The following is a 24853-nucleotide window of genomic DNA, read 5'->3' on the forward strand; positions in this document are numbered from 1 at the left end:
ATTCGGAAGCCCCATTTAGACACGTGTTTAGGAAATGTGCACGTGTTGCAAATAGCAAGTCAACAAATAACAACAATACTCGGCGGCAGTTGGAAAATAACATATGGGGATACTCAGATTAGGATGTTCATGTAATCACAAAATGTAGTCAAACTAATCCATTGTTAGCAGTTCTTAATTACCTTTTCTCTCCGTTTAATTATTATTTTTATTTATAATTAAGATTTAAAAATATTAATTTTATATGGCTAAAATTAAGAGGAAAAAGAAAACAAAAAGAGTAGCGGAAAGAGACAAACCGAATGGCTGAGGGTGCGAGGTTTGGAAATTGGGGTGCCACGTAGGGGCCCGCGTCCTAAACATTAACCTGAATTTGTCTGATGATGCTGGTCCATTGCCTCACCCACGTGGCAACTTGCACGTGCATTCTCACTTGCAATTTTGCATCAGCTTTCACTTGCACAGAATTTTTGATCCTCTCTTATAAGAGTCTCTCAAGTAATCAATATTTAATTGTAAAGGAACAAAATTTGTAATCATCTTTACGCAGTACTTCCCCTTCGTCCACCAAAAATCTAAATACAAAAAAATTATTTGTAATATATATTTTTTAATAACATTGAAAATTTTAACATTATAAACAGTAATTAAATTAATTAAAAAATAAAAAATATCATTAAACTTTAAAATAATTACGATCGTAAATGAATGTATTAAAATTTTTTTTTCTTTGGCTCCCTCTTTTTCATGGATGCACACACGTGTGCATTAGGGACAGGAGTGCTTTATTTATATGGGAGGACTTTTTTCAGCAAAGTGTTGATGGTATTTGGATTTTATATGAGAAGAATGAAATAATGGGGTGGGAGAATATAGGTGGCATCATTATTTCTTGTGCAGGACAGTAGGGTAATGCACTTAAGAGCGATGATGATTTTTATTGAAGAAATTTATTGGCATCACTAGCTACAACATATATATCCAAGTTTAGTCGATATTTATTTATTTATTTATTTATTTATATGCATGCATAATTGAGAGCTCTCTTGAAAACATTTTCATAAGATTTAACGAGAATCGATTTATAATAACCTTATGTTCTGCTTATGCTTACATTCTAGTATTAAAGAGTACAAGACGAACCTGAAACAGACAAAGTAGTGAACAGATTTGGTAATTGGTATTTTGTCCTCGAATTTCAAGTTTTCAATATTACCAACGTTTTCCAAAACACAATCACAGTTGAAGAGCTGGTGGCCAAAACTGAAGTGATGGCAAATAAATTCTTGTGCGTTAATTTATTTCATGTGCTTATAATCGAAGGAATAGGGTCAGGGCTTCAGGATGATTCTTCATCCTCATCTCCACGTGTCTAGACCTTCTCTAGCCAGCTTAATTGCTCTCCCACGATCTAACTCTTCTTTAAACTTTTATATAAAGCGTCCAATATCTAAATCAAACTACCCCTCAGTTTACACACCCTTCTCTCTCTCTCTCTCTCTCTCTCTCTCTCTCTCTCTCTCTCTCTCTCTCTCTCTCATATATTCTAACCATGCAAGCCTCTCTTCATCACTTCTCCATAAGCGCTTCATCCCTAACCTCAGACCCTAAAATTAAAATTCAAAAACCACATGTCACTTGCAAAATCCTCATTAACCCTTCCAAGAAAATATCTCCTCGCAAGCAGGTGCCGCTCTCACCACCACCCTTACCTGAACCAGCGGTACCCTCATTGTTTCGACATGAACCTGCTGAACCCATGCTCATACCACCACAAAAGACGACCTACCCAATTGATTTAAACCCATTCCAAAAGCTTGCAGCCTCAGCTTTGGACATAATAGAGGCTTCACTTCTTGTACCACTGGAGAGAAATCATGTGCTGCCTAAAACCGTTGACCCCGCAATTCAAATATCAGGTAATTTCGCGCCGGTTCAAGAGTGTCCGGTTCGTCATGGCCTGAAGGTTGTTGGCCAGATTCCAGACACCTTACGTGGCGTTTACTTGCGCAACGGCGCTAATCCTGTGCATGCGCCCACTGGTGGACACCACTTGTTTGATGGTGATGGCATGATTCATGCCGTTACCTTGGGAAATGGAAACCGAGCCAGCTATAGCTGCAGGTACACACGTACTAGCCGGCTCGAGCAAGAAGCCGCATTGGGGAGGAGCCTTTTTCCTAAGCCAATAGGTGAGTTGCATGGACACTTGGGCTTGGCTCGGCTGATGATGTTTATGGCTCGAGCTGGTATCGGCTTCATTGATGGATCACGAGGCACTGGCGTGGCAAATGCTGGGTTGGTTTATTTCAACGGTCGATTATTGGCCCTGTCGGAGGATGATCTTCCTTACCATGTAAAGATCAGGAGCGGTGGCGATCTAGAAACGATCGGACGGTTCAGTTTTCGTGATCAACTTGATTGTCCTTTGATTGCACACCCTAAAGTGGACCCCATAACCGGTGAGTTGCATGCACTGAGTTACAACGTAATAAAGAAACCGTACTTAAAATACTTCAAGTTTGACAGGTGCGGGAAAAAGTCACGTGACCTGAACATTGACTTAGATCAGCCAACAATGATCCACGACTTCGCCATCACACGAAATTTTGTAGTAATCCCTGATCATCAAGTGGTTTTCAAGTTATCCGAAATGATTCGTGGCGGTTCACCCGTAATATATGACCGAAACAAGACTTCAAGGTTCGGAATTTTGTCAAAAAATGACGAAAACGAATCAAGAATCCGATGGGTTGATGTGCCAAATTGTTTTTGCTTCCATTTGTGGAATGCATGGGAAGAAGTTGGCAGCAATGGTGACAAAATTATCGTGGTTATCGGGTCTTGCATGAACCCTCCGGACTCCATCTTCAACGCATCCGAAATTCCAATTCAAAGTGAATTATCCGAAATTCGGTTGAATTTGAATACTGGAGAGTCGATCCGGAGTGCTATAGTGTCGGGAATGAATTTGGAAGCAGGCCAAGTAAACCGAAAACTTCTGGGTGAGAAAACCCGGTTCGTTTACTTGGCAATAGCAGAGCCATGGCCCAAGTGTTGTGGCATTGCTAGGGTTGATCTGCAGAGTCGAGAAGTGAGCAAATTTATGTATGGTGAAGGAAGGTTTGGTGGTGAGCCATTTTTGGTGGCGAAAAATGGGCGAGTTGATGAAATTGGCAAGGAAGATGAGGGGCACGTAATGGGTTTTGTGAGGGACGAGATGAAAGAAAGGTCTGAGTTGGTGATAGTAAATGCATCAAGCATGGAGCAAGTAGCTTCTGTGAGGTTGCCCACTAGAGTGCCTTATGGGTTTCATGGCACTTTTGTTAGTGAAGATGAATTAAGAGGACAAGCTTAGCTAGCTTTAATGAAGAATTATTATCTGCTATTTCTACACATGATCAATAGATTAATAAGCCTAGATTGTAGTTTTGTATATAGGTTTCAAAATAAAATGAATGAAAAAGCATGTTCATGTACAAGAGATATATGTAATTTTCATTTATCTATGGATTTGCTGCTAATTACCATGTTGCAAAATGGGATTCTTACAGTTTGCGGATTTTTTTTTCTTTTTCTATAATTAATAATTTATGTAATATATAGTTGTGAGGAAAATTTTACTTATTCATTATAGATTAAGATAGTTGTGTATGTATGAACGATATTCAATGAATCAATATGATGACTCTCTATTGATACGTGTTAAGGAGAAGCACGACAAGTTGGCAAGAAAAGAAAACAAAGAAAAAATGTGCATGTTATGACTTTTTTTCCCTTTTCTTTTTTTTTTTTTTCTCAATTTTTGAGTTCATTAGTTGGACTTGAATTATTAGCCAATTGTCAATTGTCATTCCTTCCCATCGGTTCAATAAGAATGATAATATATATATATATATAAACTCAAAATCTTAAATAAAAATATTTCCATGCATGTTTTAGGGTTTAAGAATCGAGGAAAGCAACTGCAACCAACTTGTATATCATGAGCTATATCTTATCAACAATAAACGTTGGTGGACCCCTCGATCAAAATCAAATTTCTTATTAATTTTTTTATCTCCACACAATTTTACGAGGAAAAACTTACTTAAAATTTAATATATAAACTATTTATATTTTTAATATGATTCACATTATATATTATATTTTACAGCTACGATAAATAAAATTTTTTTTATGTAATAAAAATGAAGATCATAGAGATTGATTTCATAAGAAACACATGCATGCATGAGTGCAAATAGGGGTAAGCATTCGGTTCAAATCGAATCGAATCGAATTAAATTATAAAAAATAAATTTTAAATTTTAGAAATAGAATCGAACCGAATCGAAATGAATAAAAAATTGAATCGAATCGAATCGAATCGAATCGCTCTGTTTTGGTTTAGTTCGATTTAAATCGATCGGTTTTGATTTTTGATTAATTTTTTAATTTAGACTTGATTTTCAAGTTATTTGGTCTAATTTTGACTTTGATTTGAACCTAATAACCATTAATCAATGAAATTAAACAATTAATATATATATAATTAAATATAAATCATAAATTTCTCATAAAAATAAATCAATTCAAAAATCGATTTAGTTCCATTTGGTTCGATATGAATATATAAATTACTATTATGTTTGGTTCAGTTTAATCAATTTTTTCTCTTCAAAGCCGAACCGAACCGAAATAATCGAAATTTTTATAATGTAAAACCGAACCAAACTGATTGAATTTTAAAATCAAACCGATTGAATCGAATTGACTCATTTCGGTTCGATTTTTCGATTTAAACCCAATTCTGCTTAGCCTTAAGTGCAAATTAGTTTCATAGAGGACAGAGTTGATGGCACCCTTATATATCTCTTGTGTGATTTTCTCTCTTCTTTAAATTTTCAAAATCAGGAAGAGATTCTATCGTTGCTTATTATTGAACTTTTTAAAATTTATTTTTTAACAGTAAATTGATACTTTATATATCTTCTGCTAAATTCATTTATATAATCTAATTAAAAACAGGCCATTCACATCAAATTTAAAGATTAATTTAAATAAACTGAGAATGAGATATTAATAAACAATTAATAAATTTTATTGAAATTGTAAAATTTTAAATTTGAATTCTAGTTAAAATTAAATGAATAAAAAATTTGAAAAGCTTGTGATATTATTACTTAATTGAATTGAACAACAGAGTAAACAAATTAGTTGGAGTAAGAGTCCATTAAATGGAGATAAGTTTACTTGAATTTAGATTAATCACTGTTAAAAGGTTAGAATTAATCAATTAGTTAATTGGGGCATCAAGGCCAACCAAAAATGGAAGCAAATGGTGATTTGTGATTGGACCCTTGAAGCGTCGACAGCACTTAAGGACAGCATATCATAGGACACTTTCGTTATTGCCTTTTATCATCTCACATGTTATTGGGCCACTTGGGTGTGCAACCACCAATTAATTTCGTAATTAATGCTGGTCCAAGTCAGCTATTTCAAAACCCTCAGATTCATTGGCTAATGCTTCTCCACATCATCACATACTTAATTTTGGATCGCTCACTAATGAAAAGTTATTTTTACATAAATATTCAAACTTATAATTAATAATTACATCACTCTTTCAATCAATTACAAACACACCAATTAATGAGCTCTAATATTATGAAAAGTTTATGATGCGTATAATTTTATTTTTATAAAATTTAAAAATTTATTTAATTATTAAATATATTTACTTATCTAACAGAGATAAATAACAAAAAAATATTCATATACCCAACCCCAATTAATTTGAAAACTCTTGCTTTCAATAAAAAAAAAAAAAAAACTTCAACTTGTTTCGATTGGGATATTTGGCATAATTAGTTTTAGTGGTGTCTCGTTACCTTTTTTTTTTTTTTTTTTGTCCAATCCGTTGACAATTATGAATTTTTTTTTTCAAAAGTTGACGAAATAAAAGCAAGATAAATTGTTTATTGTACTTATGATATTATTCCTTTTGACTTACTGTAGAAACTACAACAACTAATGATCCCACAAAGCAAAATGCTTCTTTGTCCCAATAAAGTTGATTGCCAAACAATATATATTGCACAATTAATTAATAGTTCATTTTTTGATCATATCTAAAAATTTTTAAAGGATCTCTACATATACATTGCAACAAATTAATAATAATGTTATAGATGATGAACTTACTTACTACAATTTTTAATATAATCATAGAGTTTTCTTTTATAAGTATTTGAGAAGCGGAATTTCCATGATGCCATGAGTAGGAAGATTAGGGAAGTGAGGACTTAAATCTGAATCTGTTAGATTAGTGTTACCATTAGCCTGAGCAAAGCTAGGCTAGACAATATATATATATATATATATTAATTATATTATTTGAAGGATCTACTTGAAAACATAAAAATTAATATTTATTTTTCTAAACAATATTCTATGCATGTATATAGAGAATTGTAGATCATAAGTAATTATTAAACTAATTATAAATATTAAGAAAGAAAGAGAAAAAAAAGAGGAGGTTGGATGCATATTTACGTACATTATCCACCAAGTATTTATATGTGGGGGACAAGGTTTAGGCAAAAGTATTTGTGAAGTTGTATTATGAGTAGACAAAATGATAACATTGAAAGATAGGATTGGCCTGTACTACTTCTTGCAAGTGTTTGTCCAATTTTGAAGGAAAGTATGAAGAGAATTGGTGGAGCAAAAAAATGGGAGACAAAGGTGGATGGATAATGGCACATTCGACTAAGCCAGCAAAAAGTTGCAACTTGCAAAGTCAAAAGAAAATTTCAAATAAAATTCCTTAATTATCTAACAATTATTAAGCATTTCAATGGTTATTGAAGCCGGTGGGATCATATTCACGTCATTTTTAATTAATTTAAATTTCTATTGAATTACACCGTGTTTTATTATTGTCTATTTCAGTGATTTCTAATTACCAATTAATCATATAATGGCTCGTTGGTTAAAACCTAAGGAATATCACTTATTTAGTAGATTTAGATTCGAGTCTCTACTTTTTTAATGCCCTTGAGGTTAAACTGAATGCATAAATGGATTTGATTTTAATCAGGGTTTAATTGATGATTACTCATAAAAAAGAGGGGAAAAAGGGGAGAAAAGCAAAGTTTATACGTATGGTAGTCGTTATGCCCAGATGAAGAAAGTCTGAGCAGTAAGGCAATTTCAATTAATCAAGTCGAACTTTTAGTGCTCAACCCATGATTATTGATTAGCCATACTTTGTCACCATACATTCATATTTTCAGAAATTAAACGAACCGAGGAGAGGACTTCGAATAATTCTCAAAGTTTTAGAATAAAAAGTTGAATCTGACACCAAAAACTGGACAAAAAATTATGGATTATATTGATATTTTTGGTCTACAAGGTTATCTCTTTGGCCATGGCTTTCATTAAAGCTACTTAAGAACGTTAGCTATAACTTTACAGGCATTTTCCTTCTTAACCTTTTCTTTAACTTAGGTTTCATCTATTTGCAGGATTACGTCTTTTCGGTTGGAGTGCCATTGACATATTTCGCAGCCTGTTTGTTATCTCTGTAAATGATGGCGTGGCTGCTGGGTTGAAAGACCAGCATTCTTCCATCAACGTTCTCCACTCAGGATCACAACATTCTGGCATAGCAGGCCTAAGTGTGTTGCTTACAATTCCACCTTCGTGAAAATTTCGAAACACTAGTTCATTTTTGGTCAAACTCAACAAGCATCATGTAAAGAAAGCATTAGATTTCAGAGAGAGAATCAATCTGTGCATATATACGACACAAATGCTGTGCATGGCTCACAGATAAAGTTTTTAACTTCATCATAGAAAGTACATCCAATTCTATTTTCAATATTTGTTCGTTACAAATTGAGAATTTCATATTTCCAAAATTTGACAAGTTTTCCTTCGCCCGAGACAAATTTTGTAATACCAATTCCTCAATTTCCTTTTCATTTTCTGTGTGAAAGAATCCATGCAGAATTGGATCAAAATAACTTTTTCTGAAAGGGAAATGCATCAAAGACTATCAATGGATGCAGATAGGAATGACTTTGAATAAGCAATAAATTCTGAGATGATAATCAGTCTTCCTTAATAGGAAAATGATGAATAAATTCCACAAGGAAGCTCTAACTAGCGCCAATTTGTTAAGAGAAAATGGTAGAGATAACGCCTCCTAAAAAAAAAAGATTTCTACATGTTACATGTCCAAGAAACGTTTTCTGATTTAACTTCCCATACATACTCTTTGATGCAGGCTATTAGAAATTATGAAAAGTTTTAAAAAGAACAAGAACACTATCATAGAATTTAAGTCAAAGAGGATAAAGATAAAGTCAAGTGGTATACTATTTTCATGTATTTATATTTTTCAAAGTTCATGTTAGGAAAGGAACAGACCATCTTGGAAAAGTATTTAGGTACAAATTTTAGACACGTAAACCAATGTTAGCAATCAACTAAAAGCTTACCTATGATAGCACCACAATGCAAGTTGGCATATGGCTCCTCATCAGTCAAGATCTCCCACATTGCAATTCCAAATGAGTGGACATCAACCTGACAAAGAAGAGTATTTAAAAATGGTGGGATTTTTTTTTTTTTTTTTTTTATCGAATCAAACTCCATGATAGAAACTTATAGATGTTCTCCTAAGGTTCTAATAAGGTTCTAACCTTCTCAGAGACTCGGTTGCTGCTGCCATCAAGTAATTCTGGTGCCATCCATGGGAGGGTTCGAAGCACCCCACCTGATACTAGCGTATTGCGTTTAATTCTTGACAATCCAAAATCTCCAACCTGAAAAGTAGACAACTTCCCTGGGTAAACAATACCATGTATTTGCATACTATCGATTGGTGAATAAACAAATCACAACTGAGAAAAGAGCAATAGCCTGTAGAAATGCTATATTTTCAAATATAGAAGAAAACTGTTGTGAGTGCAAAAAAATAGTTTCCTGGAATCATATACCTTACATGTGGGTCGCTGCGAATCCCTCAAATTCACAAGCAAATTGTCACACATCAAATCAAAATGAACAATATCTTTCAAATGTAGATATTCCATGCCAAAAGCTGCATCCAGTGCAATTATAAGCTATTCACGACGATCAAGTGCTCTGCAGGGTGAAGGCTCCATCATAAGTCTATTGAAATGAAGGTAAATGGAAATAAAAGAAATATTTAATAACTCACTTGTCCTTTTTTGCAAGACATGCCCCAATGATCCATTAACCATATACTCGGTTACGGTTGCCATTGTTCCTCCAGGCCCATCAGGAACTGCACCAGAAAATGCTACTACATTTGGATGGTGAAGATTTGATAGGATTCGTGCCTCTCTCCAGAAGTCTTTAGTCTGTGCAAAACATCATGGTTTGGATTCACTTAAGCAAGATTCTAAAAAACAATATGTAGAGATTAGATAAGTTATGCTGGCGGGAAGATTATTAAATAAGTAAAACGGTTTTGTTGAGCTGTAAAGGGATGGTTACAAGTTTGTTAGAGAGAACAATCTGGCATTTACGCGTGCCCATCATGTATATATACAAAATGTAGCAGATTAATAAAGGCAGTTTTTAGATTCTTCTCCATATATTTTTTCTTCCTCTGTTTACTATTACATGGTATCAGAGCTTGCCTTTTCTGTGTAGATGACGGTTTTCTTTAGCCACATTGCAGACTAAATTCGATCAAACTGATCAAGGAGACAGTTTCTTTCTAAAATTTCCTTGTTCTCGATGATATGGAATCTGATAACGTTAGCGAAGTAAGGGATGCGGCTGATCAGTACATTAATGAAGCATTGAAGTTGCAGAATTCTGATAATCCAAGTCTATCATTGGTAAGTGTTCCTTTAAAAGGCATGAACTACTTAACCTGGAGTCGTTCTATGGTGATTGCGTTATGTGCCAAAGATAAATTGGGATTTATAACTGGAAAGGTTGAAAAACCACCAAATAATTCCAATCTGTTCGAGAAATGGAGGCGTGTAGATTGCATGGTGATATCTTGGATCTTAAATTCTATTTCAAAGGAATTAGTTGAATCTTTCATGTATACACCATCTGCTAAGGATCTTTGGAATGAGTTAGAACAAAGATTTGGTGTTAATAATGGAACTCTCTTATACAATATCAAGCGTGAAATTGCTTCATTTACTCAAGGGAGTATGTTACTAATGGTGTATTTTATAAAATTGAAGAGGCTATGGGATGAGTTGAGTTGTTTAAGGCCTACACCTGTATGCACCTGTAATGGATGTAAATGTGAAGCTGTAAAGGCGATTGCTGATATGGACGAAGGTGATAAGCTTGTACAATTTTTGATTGGATTAGGAGAGAATTACGATCATGTTCGTAATCAGATTCTTATTCAAGATCCATTACCGAATGTTAACAAAGCCTATTCCATGACTTTGAGTGTTGAAACACAACGAGAAGTTCACGGTTCCATGACACAGGTGAATGAGAATGTTGCTATGGTGGCTAAAAATAATTTTGGGAAGAAGGATGCTAGAAGTAGTGAGACTCGTAAAGGAGATAAGAAGGATGATAGATTCTGCAACTATTGTAATAAAAGTGGACATGTAAGGGAAACTTGCTTCAAATTGAATGGATATCCAGATTGGTTTCAAGATTTCAAACAAAAGAAATTTGGAAAAGGGCAAGCTCATATGACTCTTCAAGACACACCATTAGATGTGCCAACAATAGAGTGGGGAAAGGAGTTTTCTACTGCTGTGCATAATGAAGTCGCGAAGTATATGAAAGGCAAGATGAATGTTGAAGATGTTACCCAGAATTGTTCTGGATATGCAGGTATGGCTCTCAATCATTCCCTCCTTAGTACTGAATATAATTGGGATGGTTCTTGGATCATAGATACAGGAGCTTCCACACATATGACCCATGATCACACACGTTTTACATCCTCACAACTAGCAAATAAACAAACCTATGTGTCTTTACCCGATGGTACAAAACAAAGTGTCAGCCAAATAGGTACTATTGCTCTACACCCTACCCTTTCCTTGACAAATGTGTTTTGTATTCCTAATTTTCAATATAGTCTTTTATCTGCAGGTAGACTCACAGCTTCATCTAACATAGTTGTAATTTTTTTTCCTACCTACTGTTTATTGCAGGACCGATGGACTAAGAAAGTTGTAGCTGTTGGGAGATTGATAGGAGAGTTATATAGGTTGGACAAGTCTTCTTTTCAACTACCAAACAATCATACTGATTCAAACTTTTCTATACCTACTACCTGTACTGAGCAAAGTTGCAATAAAACAAACACATTTTGTGTTGATATAAATAAAGTCTCTCTTGTTCATGGCCAATTATGGCATAACAGATTGGGTCATGCCTCACGTGTTACAATCTCTCACATTTCCCAACTTTCACATGCAACACAAGTCACAGATTGTACCATTTGTCAAATGTCCAAGCAACAGTGTCTTCTTTTTCCTACATGTTCATCACATGCTGATAAACCTTTCCAACTTATACATACTGATCTATGGGAACCGTATGGAACACCTTCAATATCCAGAGCAAGTTTTATGCTAACAATTGTGGATGATTATAGTCGAGCCACATGGACGTTTCTTTTACAAGATAAGACCCAAGTGTCTTCTACTCTCAAAGTCCTCTTCAATATGATAGCTAATCAGTTTGATACTTCTGTAAAAGTTATACGAAGTGATAATGGCAATGAATTTCTCAATAAGGAATGCACTCAATTATTCCAAAATAGAGGTATAATACACCAATGCTCATGTGCATATATGCCACAACAGAACGACATCGTTGAAAGAAAGCATCATCACCTGCTACAGGTTGCTCGTTCATTGATGTTCCAGTCTTCTATACCATCTAAATTTTGGGGAGAGCCTTTGCTCACAACGACTTACATTATTAACAGGCTCCCCATGAAAATTTTAGGATGGCGATCTCCTTATGAGCTATTGTATCACAACAATCCAGATTATTCACTCATGAGAACCTTCGGTTGCTTGTGTTTTGCCACCAACACTTTACCTCATAAAAGAAAGTTTGACCCAAGAGCCTATCCTTGTCTTTTCCTTGGTTACTCCCCAGGTCAAAAAGGCTATAAGCTGTACAATCTTCACACCAAGTCCATTTTCACCACCAGAGACGTTACATTTAAAGAGAATATTTTCCCTTTCTCTTAACCTCACACGCTCAGTTTTCCTCCCAGTGATCATGTATAGCCCCTTATACCTTTACCACAACCTGAGACATTGTCTTCATATGAACAAACTACATTGTCCTTACCACATATTGCTCAAGACTCCATTTCCAACATTCCAGAATCCCCACATTCAATTCCTAGTCCGTGTCATATCCCACAACCTAATTTTGTCAATCAGCTACCTTCCCCACCACCTGTTCGTCGCAGTAGTAGACCTATCATAAAACCATCCTGGCTTCAAGATTTTGTGGACACGTCCAACCTAATACCTCATGTCATGATTCCAGCTCATCAACTACTACTGGTTCATCGGTACCATTTCCTCCACCAGGTAATATTTCCCTGTCTTCATTATCATCTTTCACAAATTCTGTTGTTTTTGATCCCTCTTATATGAATTTCCTTGCAAATGTTTCTATGATTCCCGAACCCACCAGTTATAAACAAGCTAAGGATGACCCTTATTGGGTTGAGGCAATGAATAAAGAGCTTACTGCCTTGGAACATAATGGGACTTGGGAGCTTACGTCCTTACCACCTCATAAAAAAGCCATTGAATCCAGATGGATTTACAAGGTTAAATACAATTCTGATGGTACAGTTGAGCGGTACAAAGCTCGCTTGGTAGCTAAAGGATATAACCAATTGACGGGGTTGGATTATACTGCCAGTTTTTCTCCAGTAACTGTTACTGTTTGACTTCTTCTTGCTCTTGCATCTGCTAAAGAATGGGCTATTCACCAACTTGACATAAACAATACCTATCTCCATGTTTTCATCGATGAAGAGTTGTATATGAAACCCCCTGAGGGGTATGATAAGGCACAACCTAGACAAGTATGCCGATTGATAAAATCGCTCTATGGCCTTAAGCAAGCAGGCCGACAATGGAACAAGGAGCTGACTTCAAAACTACAAGCTTATGGTTTTGTTCAATCATCACATGATAGTTTCCTATTTACTCAAGGTTCTGGTACTCAGTTTCTTGCACTCTTGGTTTATGTTGATGATGTATTAGTTACTGGAGTAGATGAGAACAATATCATTGATGTCAAATGCTATTTGCACACGTCATTTACTATCAAAGACATGGGACATGCTTGTTATTTTCTTGGGGTTGAAATTGCTCGTTCTAGTGATGGGTTATTTCTTTCTCAGCGCAAATACATCTTGGACATTCTCCATGATGCTGGAATGCTTAATGCCAAGATTAAAGAATTTCCCATGTCCAAGTCTCTCAAGCTAGATGACACTGAACCATTAATTGCTGATCCAGAAAAGTATAGACGTATTGTGGGATGTTTATTGTATCTCCATTTAACACGTCCTGATATTTCTTTTAGTGTGCAACATTTGAGTCAATTTTTGCAACAACCTCATCAACAACACTGGGATGCTTTCATGGCCTTGCTTCGATATTTGAAAGGTACTCCTGCCAAGGGGTTGTTCTTCCCTTCTAAACAGAGCTTCAATTACGTGTTTATTGTGATGCTGACTGAGCTACCTATTCTATGACAAGGAAATCTGTTACGGGGTATTGCATTTTTTTTGGTTCTTCTCTCATTTCATGGAAGACAAAGAAGCAAGCTATGGTTAGCAAATCTTGTGAAGTGAATATCGCGACATGGCAACTCTGATTTGTGAATTGCAATGGCTTTCCTACTTATTAAGAGATTTACAAATTTCCTTCATTTACCAATTCCTATCATGTGTGACAATAAAGTAGCAGTTCACATTTTTGAAAATCCGGTATTTCACGAATGTACCAAGCACATCGATATCGATTGCCACATTGTTCGACAACAGGTCATCAACAAGTTTATTTCCACTTCACATATTGGTGCAAAAACCCAACTAGTAGATTTATTCACCAAACCCCTCAATTCATCTCTTTTCCATCAGTTCTTATCCAAGATGGGATTGGTTTCCCTATCTCCATCTTGAAGGGGGGGGGGGGGGGGGGCGGGGGGGCGCGGTCGAGATTAGATAAGTTATGTTGGCGGGAAGATTATTAAATAAGTAAAACGGTTTTGCTGAGCTGTAAAGTGATGCGTCCCAACCGCAAGTGCACGGGTCGTACAAGTAGTATAGAATAATATCGATCCCACGAGGAGTTGTGTTAATGATTGAATTTTCGATATAAAAGTTGACTAAATTGAAGTATTTATGAAATTAAAATAATGAATTAATGGGTAATGGAGTATGAAATCTAAATGTGCAAATTTAATATTCTATTCAACAATGTATTAATTAAACTAAGATTTGCATCAAATAGAAATAAGCAAGTTCAAATATGGCAATATTTAAAATGGCAAATGATTAAATTTGATTAGAAATTAACAATGGTAAAAAGGCGATTCCGGAGTTCGGGATTTCATATTCGAGCTATTTTGGGATTTTAAATTGGTTGTCCAATCTTATGAAACTTATGAGTTTTAAGGAGATTAATCCTTAAATCCTTTGAATTCCCTTTCGAGTGAGACAAAGAGTGCCTTAATCAAACTAATCCTACTTTCGTGGACTTAGAATTAATTAAGACCCATTAAGTTCTTTAATTAATCTGTTAATCCTCTTAATCCTTAGCCTATTTCTAGGTCTAAGTTAATTAAGTCCAATTTCCTGATTATCTATCACAAGGTCTTCTCCTTTCGGTGCTTCAACCATGGATTAAGAACATTACTCAATGGGATCCTACATTAAGCATGTCATTAAGCATACAAGAAATGAATAAAACTCATTAAGACCACAAAATATGGATTACCCAATCAAAATCCACAAAATATCTCAAATATTACAACCCTTACTCCAGAATCAAAAGTAAACTACTCACTATCCATAATGCTTACAAGCTATGATGAGTTTAAATGGAAATAAAGCTTTAATCTAAGCTAAGAAGTAAGAAATTAAACACTAGAAATATGGAAAAATGTAAAGCAAGGAAGAAATCTGCAAATCTTGGTTAAAAATGGTGTGGAAGGTGAAAATGACTGCTCAAATTGCTTAGCCTCCTCCTTTCAATCTTTGCTCCTTGCCCCACTTCTAAAATGAGAAAATGGGACTATTTATAGCATTTTTCTGACAAGGATCCCTAAAATGGTATGTTCTAGGAGGAATTATTTGAGGGAATCTCACCTTGACTCATTAATGAACTCTTTATGGGAATTTGCATAAGTGGTGCATAAGTTATGCGATCCCTTATCTGATTTCCAGTTACAGGTCACTTATGCGGTTGCATGACTTAGTGCATAGGTTATGCACAATTTCGTGAATCTGCATAAGGAGGTGAGAATGTGCATAAGCTATGCGATCTCCTTATGCACATTTAATTTGGATTCAGAGCAGTGTTCTTCCTCCTTATGCTAATGCATAGCTTATGCGGCAAGTTATGCCTGATTTGGTCTATGCATATTTTAGCTTGAAAACTTGCTTTTGGCATCTTTTGCTGTAGAAGACACTCCTCAATGGCAAAATTCTCTTTAGTCCTTCAAAAACACCATTTTTCCTACAAAACAAAGCAAAAATTACAAATTAATCCAAAGTTGACAATTATGGAAAACTAACTAAATAACTAATGAAATTAGCTAAAAATGACTAATAACCAAATAAAATGATTGTGAAATTAGACCTAAATGACTATGCAAAATATGTGCATCAAATACCCCCAAACTCAAGCTTTTGCTTGTCCTCAAGCAAACTTTAAAATGTGGTGCAAAGTTTTTAAGGGTGCCTTATCCAAAGAGTTATGAAAATCACTCATTAAGGTAACTTAACACACCTTTAGCCATACCAACAATCCATATACCCATCCTTCAAAATGCAAAGAATTTAATGCTTATCCAAGCTTTCACCGCTTAGCCATCAAGTCAATTATCATTCAAATCCCCAAACCAACCAATCAAAAGAGATAGTCATGCTCAAAAAGAATTCTAGGACAATTGATAACCAAAGTATCTCAACATGGAATGATAGAATTGAATGAATAGATGAATAGTTTTCCAATCCCATAGGCAAATTCCCTACTCCTATCTCCACTAATGTAGCAAGTACTATCAAGAGATCAAAGGTCTTTTTAGGGATGTAGTGGGGCCATGGGGTTCAAAATGAGACTAAGAAGAAAGATAGGTAAAAAGGATTCAAAGCATGAGAATATTTTCAATTTTGAAACATAAGGTACACTTTATTATATATTTTTTTCTTTTTCTCTTTTTTTTTTATATGGGAGAGAAGAATACACAATGAGGATTGTCAAGTGCTAGCATAGTTTACAAAACACATAAAAATGGAGGGACATTTTGATACTTTAACTTGTATTTTGTATTTTCTTTTGATGATTGTCCCTAAAAATGCCACCCCCAAACTCATTTCTTTTAATACTTTGGGTGGATTTCTTTCATTTTGAATGGCAATAGTGAAAAGCACATATACTAGCACTTTTACAAGGTGACAAGTATTTCTTCTCCCTTTTATTGTATTTTTTTTTTTTTTTTTTTATGTACCTAATATTATGAATAATTATTCTCATGAAAAGGGTTGGAGTGTTTGGTTCATTGGCTAGGTAGTAATAAGGGTTTCAAGAAAAATTAGGGACAAAAAGGCTCAAAGGGGTTTGCAAGGATAAATTTTAATTGGGAAAAAGGGCCAAAGGTTTAAAATGAGAAGGTTTAAATCAAAGAATGCCTAATCATCTCTCTTTTCAAGTACAAGCTGGTATTTTGCCTTGAAAGGTTTAGAAAATTTGTTCTAGGATTGGTGAGACATCATTTGACTACCTTATATCCAATAATTCCCTCTAAACACTTCCATCTCCAAATGACTAGTTGGGTGGCTTTTTGGCTAAGAAGATATAGGCAAGGGATAGACACTTCAAAACCTTGCACCTTTTAGGAAACTTTCAATCCACAAACCCAACTAAAAGGTGAGTCAAATCACTCTCATAGGCACATTTTCAATACTCACGGGTTTGGCAAAAGATTTTAATGCATGGTGTATGATTCCTAAAATGAGTAATGCATGAACTAAATGGAGTAAGCCTATTTGTATGCAATTTGTACAATTTCTAAGTGATGTATAATGTGTGTATAAATGTGTAATGAATATGTATGTATGGATGTATATGTAAAATATTTACAATATATGTAAATGAAATGGGATGAGATGCTCTTATACTCAAAAAGTGAAAAATAAAGCTAAAAAATCAAAATGTGCACCCCCAAACTCAAAATTAGACATTGTCCTCAATGTCTCAAGCGATAGATATCCAAAACTCAAAGCAAATAATATTGACCAGAATTGTAAAAATAAGAACAAAAAGAAAGAGTTACACGGTATGAGAATTTAAGTTAAAGGATGCATAAAAAGCTGCACAGGTTATGCAGAGTTAAGTGCTGTCCAGAACATGTGCATAGGTAAGGTGCATAAGCCATGCGGTGCTGCATAAGAGGCAATAGATGTTGCATAGGCTATGCAGGACAGTTGCATAAGGGACATACAACACATGCGATTCTGAAGTAGCGAAAGAGTTGCCTGAGCTATGCAAAGGTTATGCATGAGAAATTCATAGTATGCTTGTATACAAAAAGCTTTGCATGGGAATTTGCAAGGGAAATGTACAACCATGATAAAAGTATGGAAATATAGGCAGTATGGGCAAATATGTACAAAAAGGCAATAAGTGCAATAAAAATCAAAGAAGACTAATGTAATAGCTATTCAATAAAACTTCAAAGGAAACAGAATTTAAAAGAAACTAATTTAGAACAAATCAACAAAATCCAAAACAAACTATAAATGTTTGAACATATTTACAAAGAAAAGGTCCTACAAGATTGAACAAAAGTAAACTAAACACTAATCTATGTCTATTGTTTTTCCTTTGTCCAAGGATGTTGCTAAGCGGCTGGTGGCTTCTGCCGGCTGTCTAAATGATGGTGCATGAGGAGGTGATGGATGTGGGGGTGGCATGCCAAGAAAGAACAAGAGTTGATTCACCATCTCCTTGATTCTTCTGTTTGTCCTGGTTTCCATGACAAGGTCAAATAGTTGATCATGACGATCCTTTAGTGTATCAAGACCATCAAGCTTCCTATCCACAAAGTAGATATCATCACTAAGCTGTCAAGGTAGGTGAATAAGGCTTTAGTGTTGAATGGAGGAGGTCTTGTGGATGAGGTAGGTTCATTGTAGGAGGAATGGGGTGAGCAGAGGTAGTGGAGTGTCCTGAGTTGGGTGAGGGGGTGGGGTAGGTGTAGTAGGGTGCTGTTGGAATGGTGTGAAAGGTTGGGTTTCTGGTTGTGCAATAGGCTCAGTTTCTGCTGCAGGGTGGCCAGTATCAAAATATGATAAATGGAACCTGTTTTGGTTAAGTGTGCGACATCAAAATAGGAAGTGTCCTCAAGTCTTTGGGATTGAGTGCTCTGCGAGATTAAAGCCAAAATGCTTGGCTATGTAAGATGAGTCCACCCAAAACAATGTCACCAATGGATTTGGTGGCAATATGCAACACATGTTCGCAAAAAAGTAACACGGAGACACCCTAACTTTGTGAAATGCACACCATAACATAAATAGTTCAGATTTGCCTGACACGAACTAGTCCCTCTGCCCAATATGGTGCTAGCCATCAGCCTATGAATAAACCTAAGTGCAGGGTCAAGGATTTGGGATGTTTTGGACCTACCAGCAGAGAAGGTTTGAGGTTGGTTTGTTATGATTCTCCAAAATTGGGCAGGATTCCAGATGCCCTTATTGGCTACCTCTACTCCAGTATGTGGTACTCTAAAGAACCCATCAATTGCAAAACCAAAAATGCTATGAAATTGATACAATGGAAGCAATCTATAAAGCCCCAATCATCTAAATGTCATAATTGGCTTATGGTCTACATCATGCAAGTTGAGGGTAGCAGAGAATGAAGAAATAAACTCCAAAACTAGAATTGGATAAACTACCTCTTGCTTATGCACAAATTCTGTCCAACCCATACCGTCAAGTAATGCAACTACATTGTCAAATAAACCCAGAGATTGTAGAGCATCAGCAGATATATACCTAGTAGGTTGTACCCTTCTATCTTTGAGTCTTTTGAAAGCGGCTTTTTGAATTGTATCAGGGAGAGGCCAGGGTAGCTTTGATACAAATGGGGCTGCTGAAATTGTCTTTTTACTGGAAGAAGGTGTAGAGGCTGGAGCTTTTGGCTTTTTAGGAGGTGGCTCCGAAAATGGGGTGGGTGGGTCTTTGCGTTTGGACAGAGGAGGAGCAGAGGACATGGGTCGCACGGATTTGGACCTAATTTTGCGTTTGTATGTGGTTGGTGGAGGTGGTGGTGGTGTCGTTTGTGGTGGAGGATTGGAAGGGGGGTGTATCGAAGACAATGGAGAGACTTCGAGAGGAGAGGCGGGGCGGGAATGTGGAGGGGAATCCATGGTCGATTGGAGAAGAGATAGGGGGAAATGGAAATGTAGGGGGATTTAGGGTTTTCGTGATGAGAGCGCTGGTGGAGAAGATGGGAGAGAGGCAGCGAGAATGCAGGAAAGAATGAAGGTTGAAGAGGCGGTCGTGGGGTTCAAGAGTCGGGAAGTGGAGGTGGTGGGAATGTTCTTTCTTTGAAAATGAATTTGAATCGGGTTGTAGGAGGCGCATAAGGGGAAAATGATTTATGCATAACCTTGCACTCTTTTGTACATGTTTCAAAAGGATTTAAATTTCAGAGAAATGCTTATGCACAAGTGCATAGGTTATGCACTGTCCTTATGCATGTTTCGGTGACCCTGAAATGGTGAGGAGCGAAGTCATGCGGGAGTGCATAAGTTATGCACTCCCCTTATGCATCTCTCGGCAAGAATGGTTTTTCAGAAAATTGGGTCATGCAGATGTGCATAAGCTATGCACTCTGCTTATGCACTCTGCGGCAATTTTTTTTTGAATTTGGGTTGGTGGTCATGCAGATGTGCATAAGCTATGCACTCTGCTTATGCACTCTGCGGCAGGTTTTGAAATTCAGAATTTTGGTTATGCAGAAGTGCATAGGCTATGCACATTGCTTATGCAGGTCTCGGCAAGGTTGTATTTTTGGAGTTCTTGGTTATGCGGAAGTGCATAACTTATGCACCTTCCTTATGCACCCCTCGGCAAGAATGATTTTTCTGGGTTTCTGGTCATGCAGAAGTGCATAGGTTATGCACTCTGCTTATGCAACCTTCGGCAGAATTGGAGTTTTGGATTTTTGGTTATGCAGAAGTGCATAAGTCATGCACTCACCTTATGCAAGTTTTAACAGATATGAAATTTGACAAAATGAGGTTATGCAGAGTTGCATAAGCTATGCACTCTCCTTATGCACTTGCAATAAAGGTGAAAAATGGCAAGAATTTTGGTTATGCAGGATCGCATAAGCTATGCAGTTGCTTATGCGCAATTCAACAAAATCAAGAATGCAATAGAACATGAATTGCAAGTGTGAAAAATACCCGAGAATGATGAAATATAATTCTAGGAAACACATACCATGAGAAATTTTCATCAAAAACACATCAATATATTCAAAGTTCATCAAAAGTGCATCACACAAGCATGTAAAATGGATTTTACGTAAAAGACCTTTGAGAGCTATGCCATTTTGACTCAAATTCTGCAAATCAACATTCAGTACATAAAACTCCATAAAAAAAATCTGTATGAAGTTGCATCTAACCACACATGATGAAATGAAGTCTCCAAGATTTGCCAAGAAAAATGCAACATTTCTACCTTGAATCCTACAACCCCAAAGGAGCTCGAAACTGCAAAAAATGACTCACTTACCACCATAATATCATTTGAAGCACAAATATTAGAAAATTATTCACCCAACCTCACCAAAAACACAAGTGATCTGCTGATTCTATTTTTACGCTCTGCAGAATGTACTTAGTTTTCCTTTGCAATAACAGTTACGACTTTAGTGATTCACCAACCTTCCTCCATTTAAATACATCCAGCCTCATCAAAAACATAAGCCATTTTGCTGCAGAATGTACATTCCTCTGCATAAACAGATGCAGCTCACGCACAGGTTATGCGGCAAAAACTTATCGATTCTTTTGAAGGACAAAATTTTTTCAAGTTAAGAATTACTTTCCCACAGTTCTGACCTTTCTTGATGAATTACATCTACAAGAGACAAAAATTAACACTGTCAAAAATTGAATTTGGGGAGAGTTAAGATAAAAACAAAATTAATGAAAATTAAAGTCAATCAACAAAAGCAAAATAAAAGGCCTTCGGCTGCCACCCAAGAGGGCTCACGTATAGTCCTTATTGGACTCTTCATGAATTTTCTTGAAAAGAGGTGAGGGATTGGAGAGCTTGTAACGACTTGCTCCTAGTATTGGGTCTCGGTTATGTAATGTTTCAATCTATGCCCATTGACCTTAAAATTCCCAGTTTTCACTCCAAATTTCTATTGCTCCATAAGGGAAAACCTTAGAAACTCTATATGGACCAGTCCACCTTGACTTGAGTTTTCCAGGGAACAATTTCAATCTTGAGTTGAACAACAAAACTGAATCACCTTCTTTGAATTCCTTTTTCCTCAGATGCTTATCATGCCAAACTTTAGTTCTTTCTTTATAAATACGGGCACTTTCATAAGCATCCATCCTCAATTCCTCAAGCTCATTAAGTTGTAACAACCTTTTCTCACCAACTTGCTTAAGATCAAAATTCAAGGTTTGAATGGCCCAATATGCTCTATGTTCTAGCTCCACAGGTAAATGACAAGACTTACCATACACCAACCTAAAGGGAGTAGTTCCTAGAGGGGTTTTGTAGTGAGTCCTATATGCCCATAAAGCATCATCTAGTTTGATAGACCAATCTTTCCTAGAATTGTTCACTGTTTTCTCCAAAATATGCTTGAGCTCTCTGTTAGAAATTTCAACTTGTCCTGAAGTTTGAGGATGGTATGGAGTAGCTATCTTGTGCACTACACCATACTTCCTCATTAAGCTCTCAAATTGCTTATTACAAAAATGGGAACCCCCATCACTAATTATAGCCCTAGGAGCTCCAAATCTGCTCAAGACAAATTTCTTCAAAAATTTTACTACCACTCTAGCATCATTAGTTGGAGTTGCAATAGCTTCCACCCACTTTGACACATAGTCAACCCCAACTAAGATGTATCTATTACCATATGAAGGAGGTAATGGCCCCATAAAATCTATTCCCCAAACATCAAATAATTCCACTTCAAGAATATTATTTAGGGGCATTTGATCTCTTTTTGACAAATTTCCACTCCTTTGACATTTATCACAATCCAACACAAATTTCCTCACATCCTTAAAAAGATTTGGCCAAAAGAAACCAGCTTGCAAAATTTTACTAGCTGTCTTAGAGATGCCAAAATGTCCTCCATAATCAGAAGCATGGCAATGATGCAAAATACTCTGGATTTCCTCTTCAGGAATACATCTTCTAATTAGACCATCACAACACCTCCTAAAGAGTAAAGGGTCATCCCATCTATAAAACTTCACCTCATGCAAGAACTTTTCTTTTGTTGCCATGTCATACCTAGAGGTAAAACTCCACAAGATAGATAATTCACAAAGTGCATACCAAGGTAGTTTAGCAACAAGAGAGAAAAGTTGGTCATCCAAGAAAAACTCATCAATAGGATTTCATCCAATTCTTCACCATCCAATTTCAACCTACTAAGATTATCAGCAACTACATTTTCGGCTCCTTCTTATCTCTAATCTCCAAATCAAACTCTTGTAGCATCGAATCCACCTAATGAGCCTCGGTTTGGCCTCCTTTTACTGAGCAAATACACGATGGTGCATGATCTGAAAATATAACTACCTTTGAGTCAATAATGTAAGGTCTGAACTTTTCCAATGCAAAGACAATTGCCAAAAATTCCTTTTCAGTTGTTGCATAATTTGTTTGAGCCTCATCCAGTGTTCTACTAGCATAATAAATAGCATAAGCCTTTTGTCCTTTCTTTGACCAAGAACAGCCCCAATTGCATAGTTGCTAGCATCACACATAATTTCAAAAGGTAGGCTCCAATCGGTGGTTGCATGATTGGTGCGATGATGAGCTTGCTTCAACCTGCAAAAGGCATCCAAACACTCTTGGTCAAATTCAAATGGTGTGTCATTACTTAACAAATTAGACAAAGGTTTAGCTATTTTAGAAAAATCCTTAATAAAGCGTCTGTAGAACCAGGCATGTCCTAGGAAACTTCGAATTCCCTTGACATTGGTAGGAGGAGCCATCTTCTCTATCACTTCAACTTTGGCTTTATCAACCTCTATTCCTCTGTTAGACACCAAATGTCCAAGCACTATCCCTTCCTGAACCATGAAATGACACTTTTCCCAGTTTAACACAAGGTCAGTATCTGCACATCGCTGCAAAATTTTAGAAAGGTTAGCCAAGCATATATCAAATGAAGATCCATAAACAGAAAAATCGTCCATAAAAACCTCCATTATGTCTTCAATGAAATCTGAGAAGATTGCCATCATGCACCTCTGAAAAGTGGCTGGTGCATTACACAACCCAAATGGCATCCTTCTATAAGCAAAGGTTCCATATGGACAAGTAAAAGTGGTTTTCTCTTGATCATTTGGATGGATAGGGATTTGAAAAAAACCTGAATATCCATCTAAATAGCAAAAGTAAGAATGCCTAGCTAGTCTTTCCAACATCTGATCAATGAAGGGAAGTGGAAAATGATCTTTTCTAGTGGCAACATTTAATTTTCTGTAATCTATGCACATTCGCCAACTAGTCACTGTTCTAGTGGGAATTAATTCATTATTTTCATTTTTGACCACCGTCATTCCACCTTTTTTTGGGACAACATGTACTGGGCTCACCCAAGTCTTTATGCGAGATGGGATATATGATCCTGCATCAAGCAACTTCAAAAATTCCTTTTTAACAAATTCATTCATATTTGGGTTTAACCTCCTTTGATGTTCAATAGATGGTTTACAATTTTCTTCCAAACTGATTCTATGCATGCAAAAGTGTGGGCTTATTCCCTTAATGTCATCTATGGTGTATCCCAAAACTTTCCTAAATTGTCTCAACACTCTTAACAACTTATCAACTTCTAAAGTACTCAAGTTTGCATTTACAATTCTTTGGATAAGTGTTATTAGTGCCAAGAAATTCATACAGATTTGAGAAGGAAGTTGCTTAAGTTCTACCTTAGGTGCATCTTCTTCCTTGAATGATGATTGCTTAAATTCTGCTTTTTCCTTTTGTATGAGTTGAAAAACTGGAGCAGAAATGAATGGTGGACTTCCCTCTAAGTGTTGAGTATATGCAGCTTCATGAGGGTTGTCATAGTCTATGCCTCCTCCATGAACCAAACAATTTTCAAGTGGATCTTCTGGATATTTCTTCCTGAAGTGTTCTTCAACCAGCTTATCAATAATATCAACTCTCAAGCAAGTATCAGCTTCAGAATGATGCTTCTTCATAGAGTTATTAATATTGAAAATTAATTGCTCTTCACCAACCCTAAGAGTAAGCTTTTCTCCTTTCACATCAATCAATGCTCCTGCTGTAGCTAGAAAGGGTCTCCCCAATATAATTGGAATATTGGAA

The 24853-nt window shown here is 36.1% G+C and overlaps 1 protein-coding gene and 1 pseudogene across 1 annotated transcript; one reads left to right on the forward strand and one right to left on the reverse strand.

The window, feature by feature from the left end:
• Positions 1–1493: 1493 nt before the first annotated feature.
• LOC110654913 (9-cis-epoxycarotenoid dioxygenase NCED6, chloroplastic) lies at positions 1494–3509 on the forward strand. Its single transcript, XM_021811044.2, has one exon. The coding sequence runs from the start codon at positions 1553–1555 to the stop codon at positions 3356–3358; it is 1806 nt and encodes a 601-aa protein (XP_021666736.2). The 5' UTR covers positions 1494–1552; the 3' UTR covers positions 3359–3509.
• A 3852-nt stretch (positions 3510–7361) lies between these two features.
• LOC110654867 (uncharacterized) overlaps positions 7362–24853 on the reverse strand; it is a 39850-nt pseudogene continuing 22358 nt past the window's right edge.

Source organism: Hevea brasiliensis, chromosome 15 (assembly GCF_030052815.1).
Source record: "Hevea brasiliensis isolate MT/VB/25A 57/8 chromosome 15, ASM3005281v1, whole genome shotgun sequence".
Lineage (NCBI taxonomy): Eukaryota > Viridiplantae > Streptophyta > Magnoliopsida > Malpighiales > Euphorbiaceae > Hevea > Hevea brasiliensis.

Bases quoted from the DNA above. Each gene is read 5' to 3' on its own strand.
- LOC110654913 (XM_021811044.2), top strand. From the start codon at position 1,553: ATGCAAGCCTCTCTTCATCACTTCTCCATAAGCGCTTCATCCCTAACC.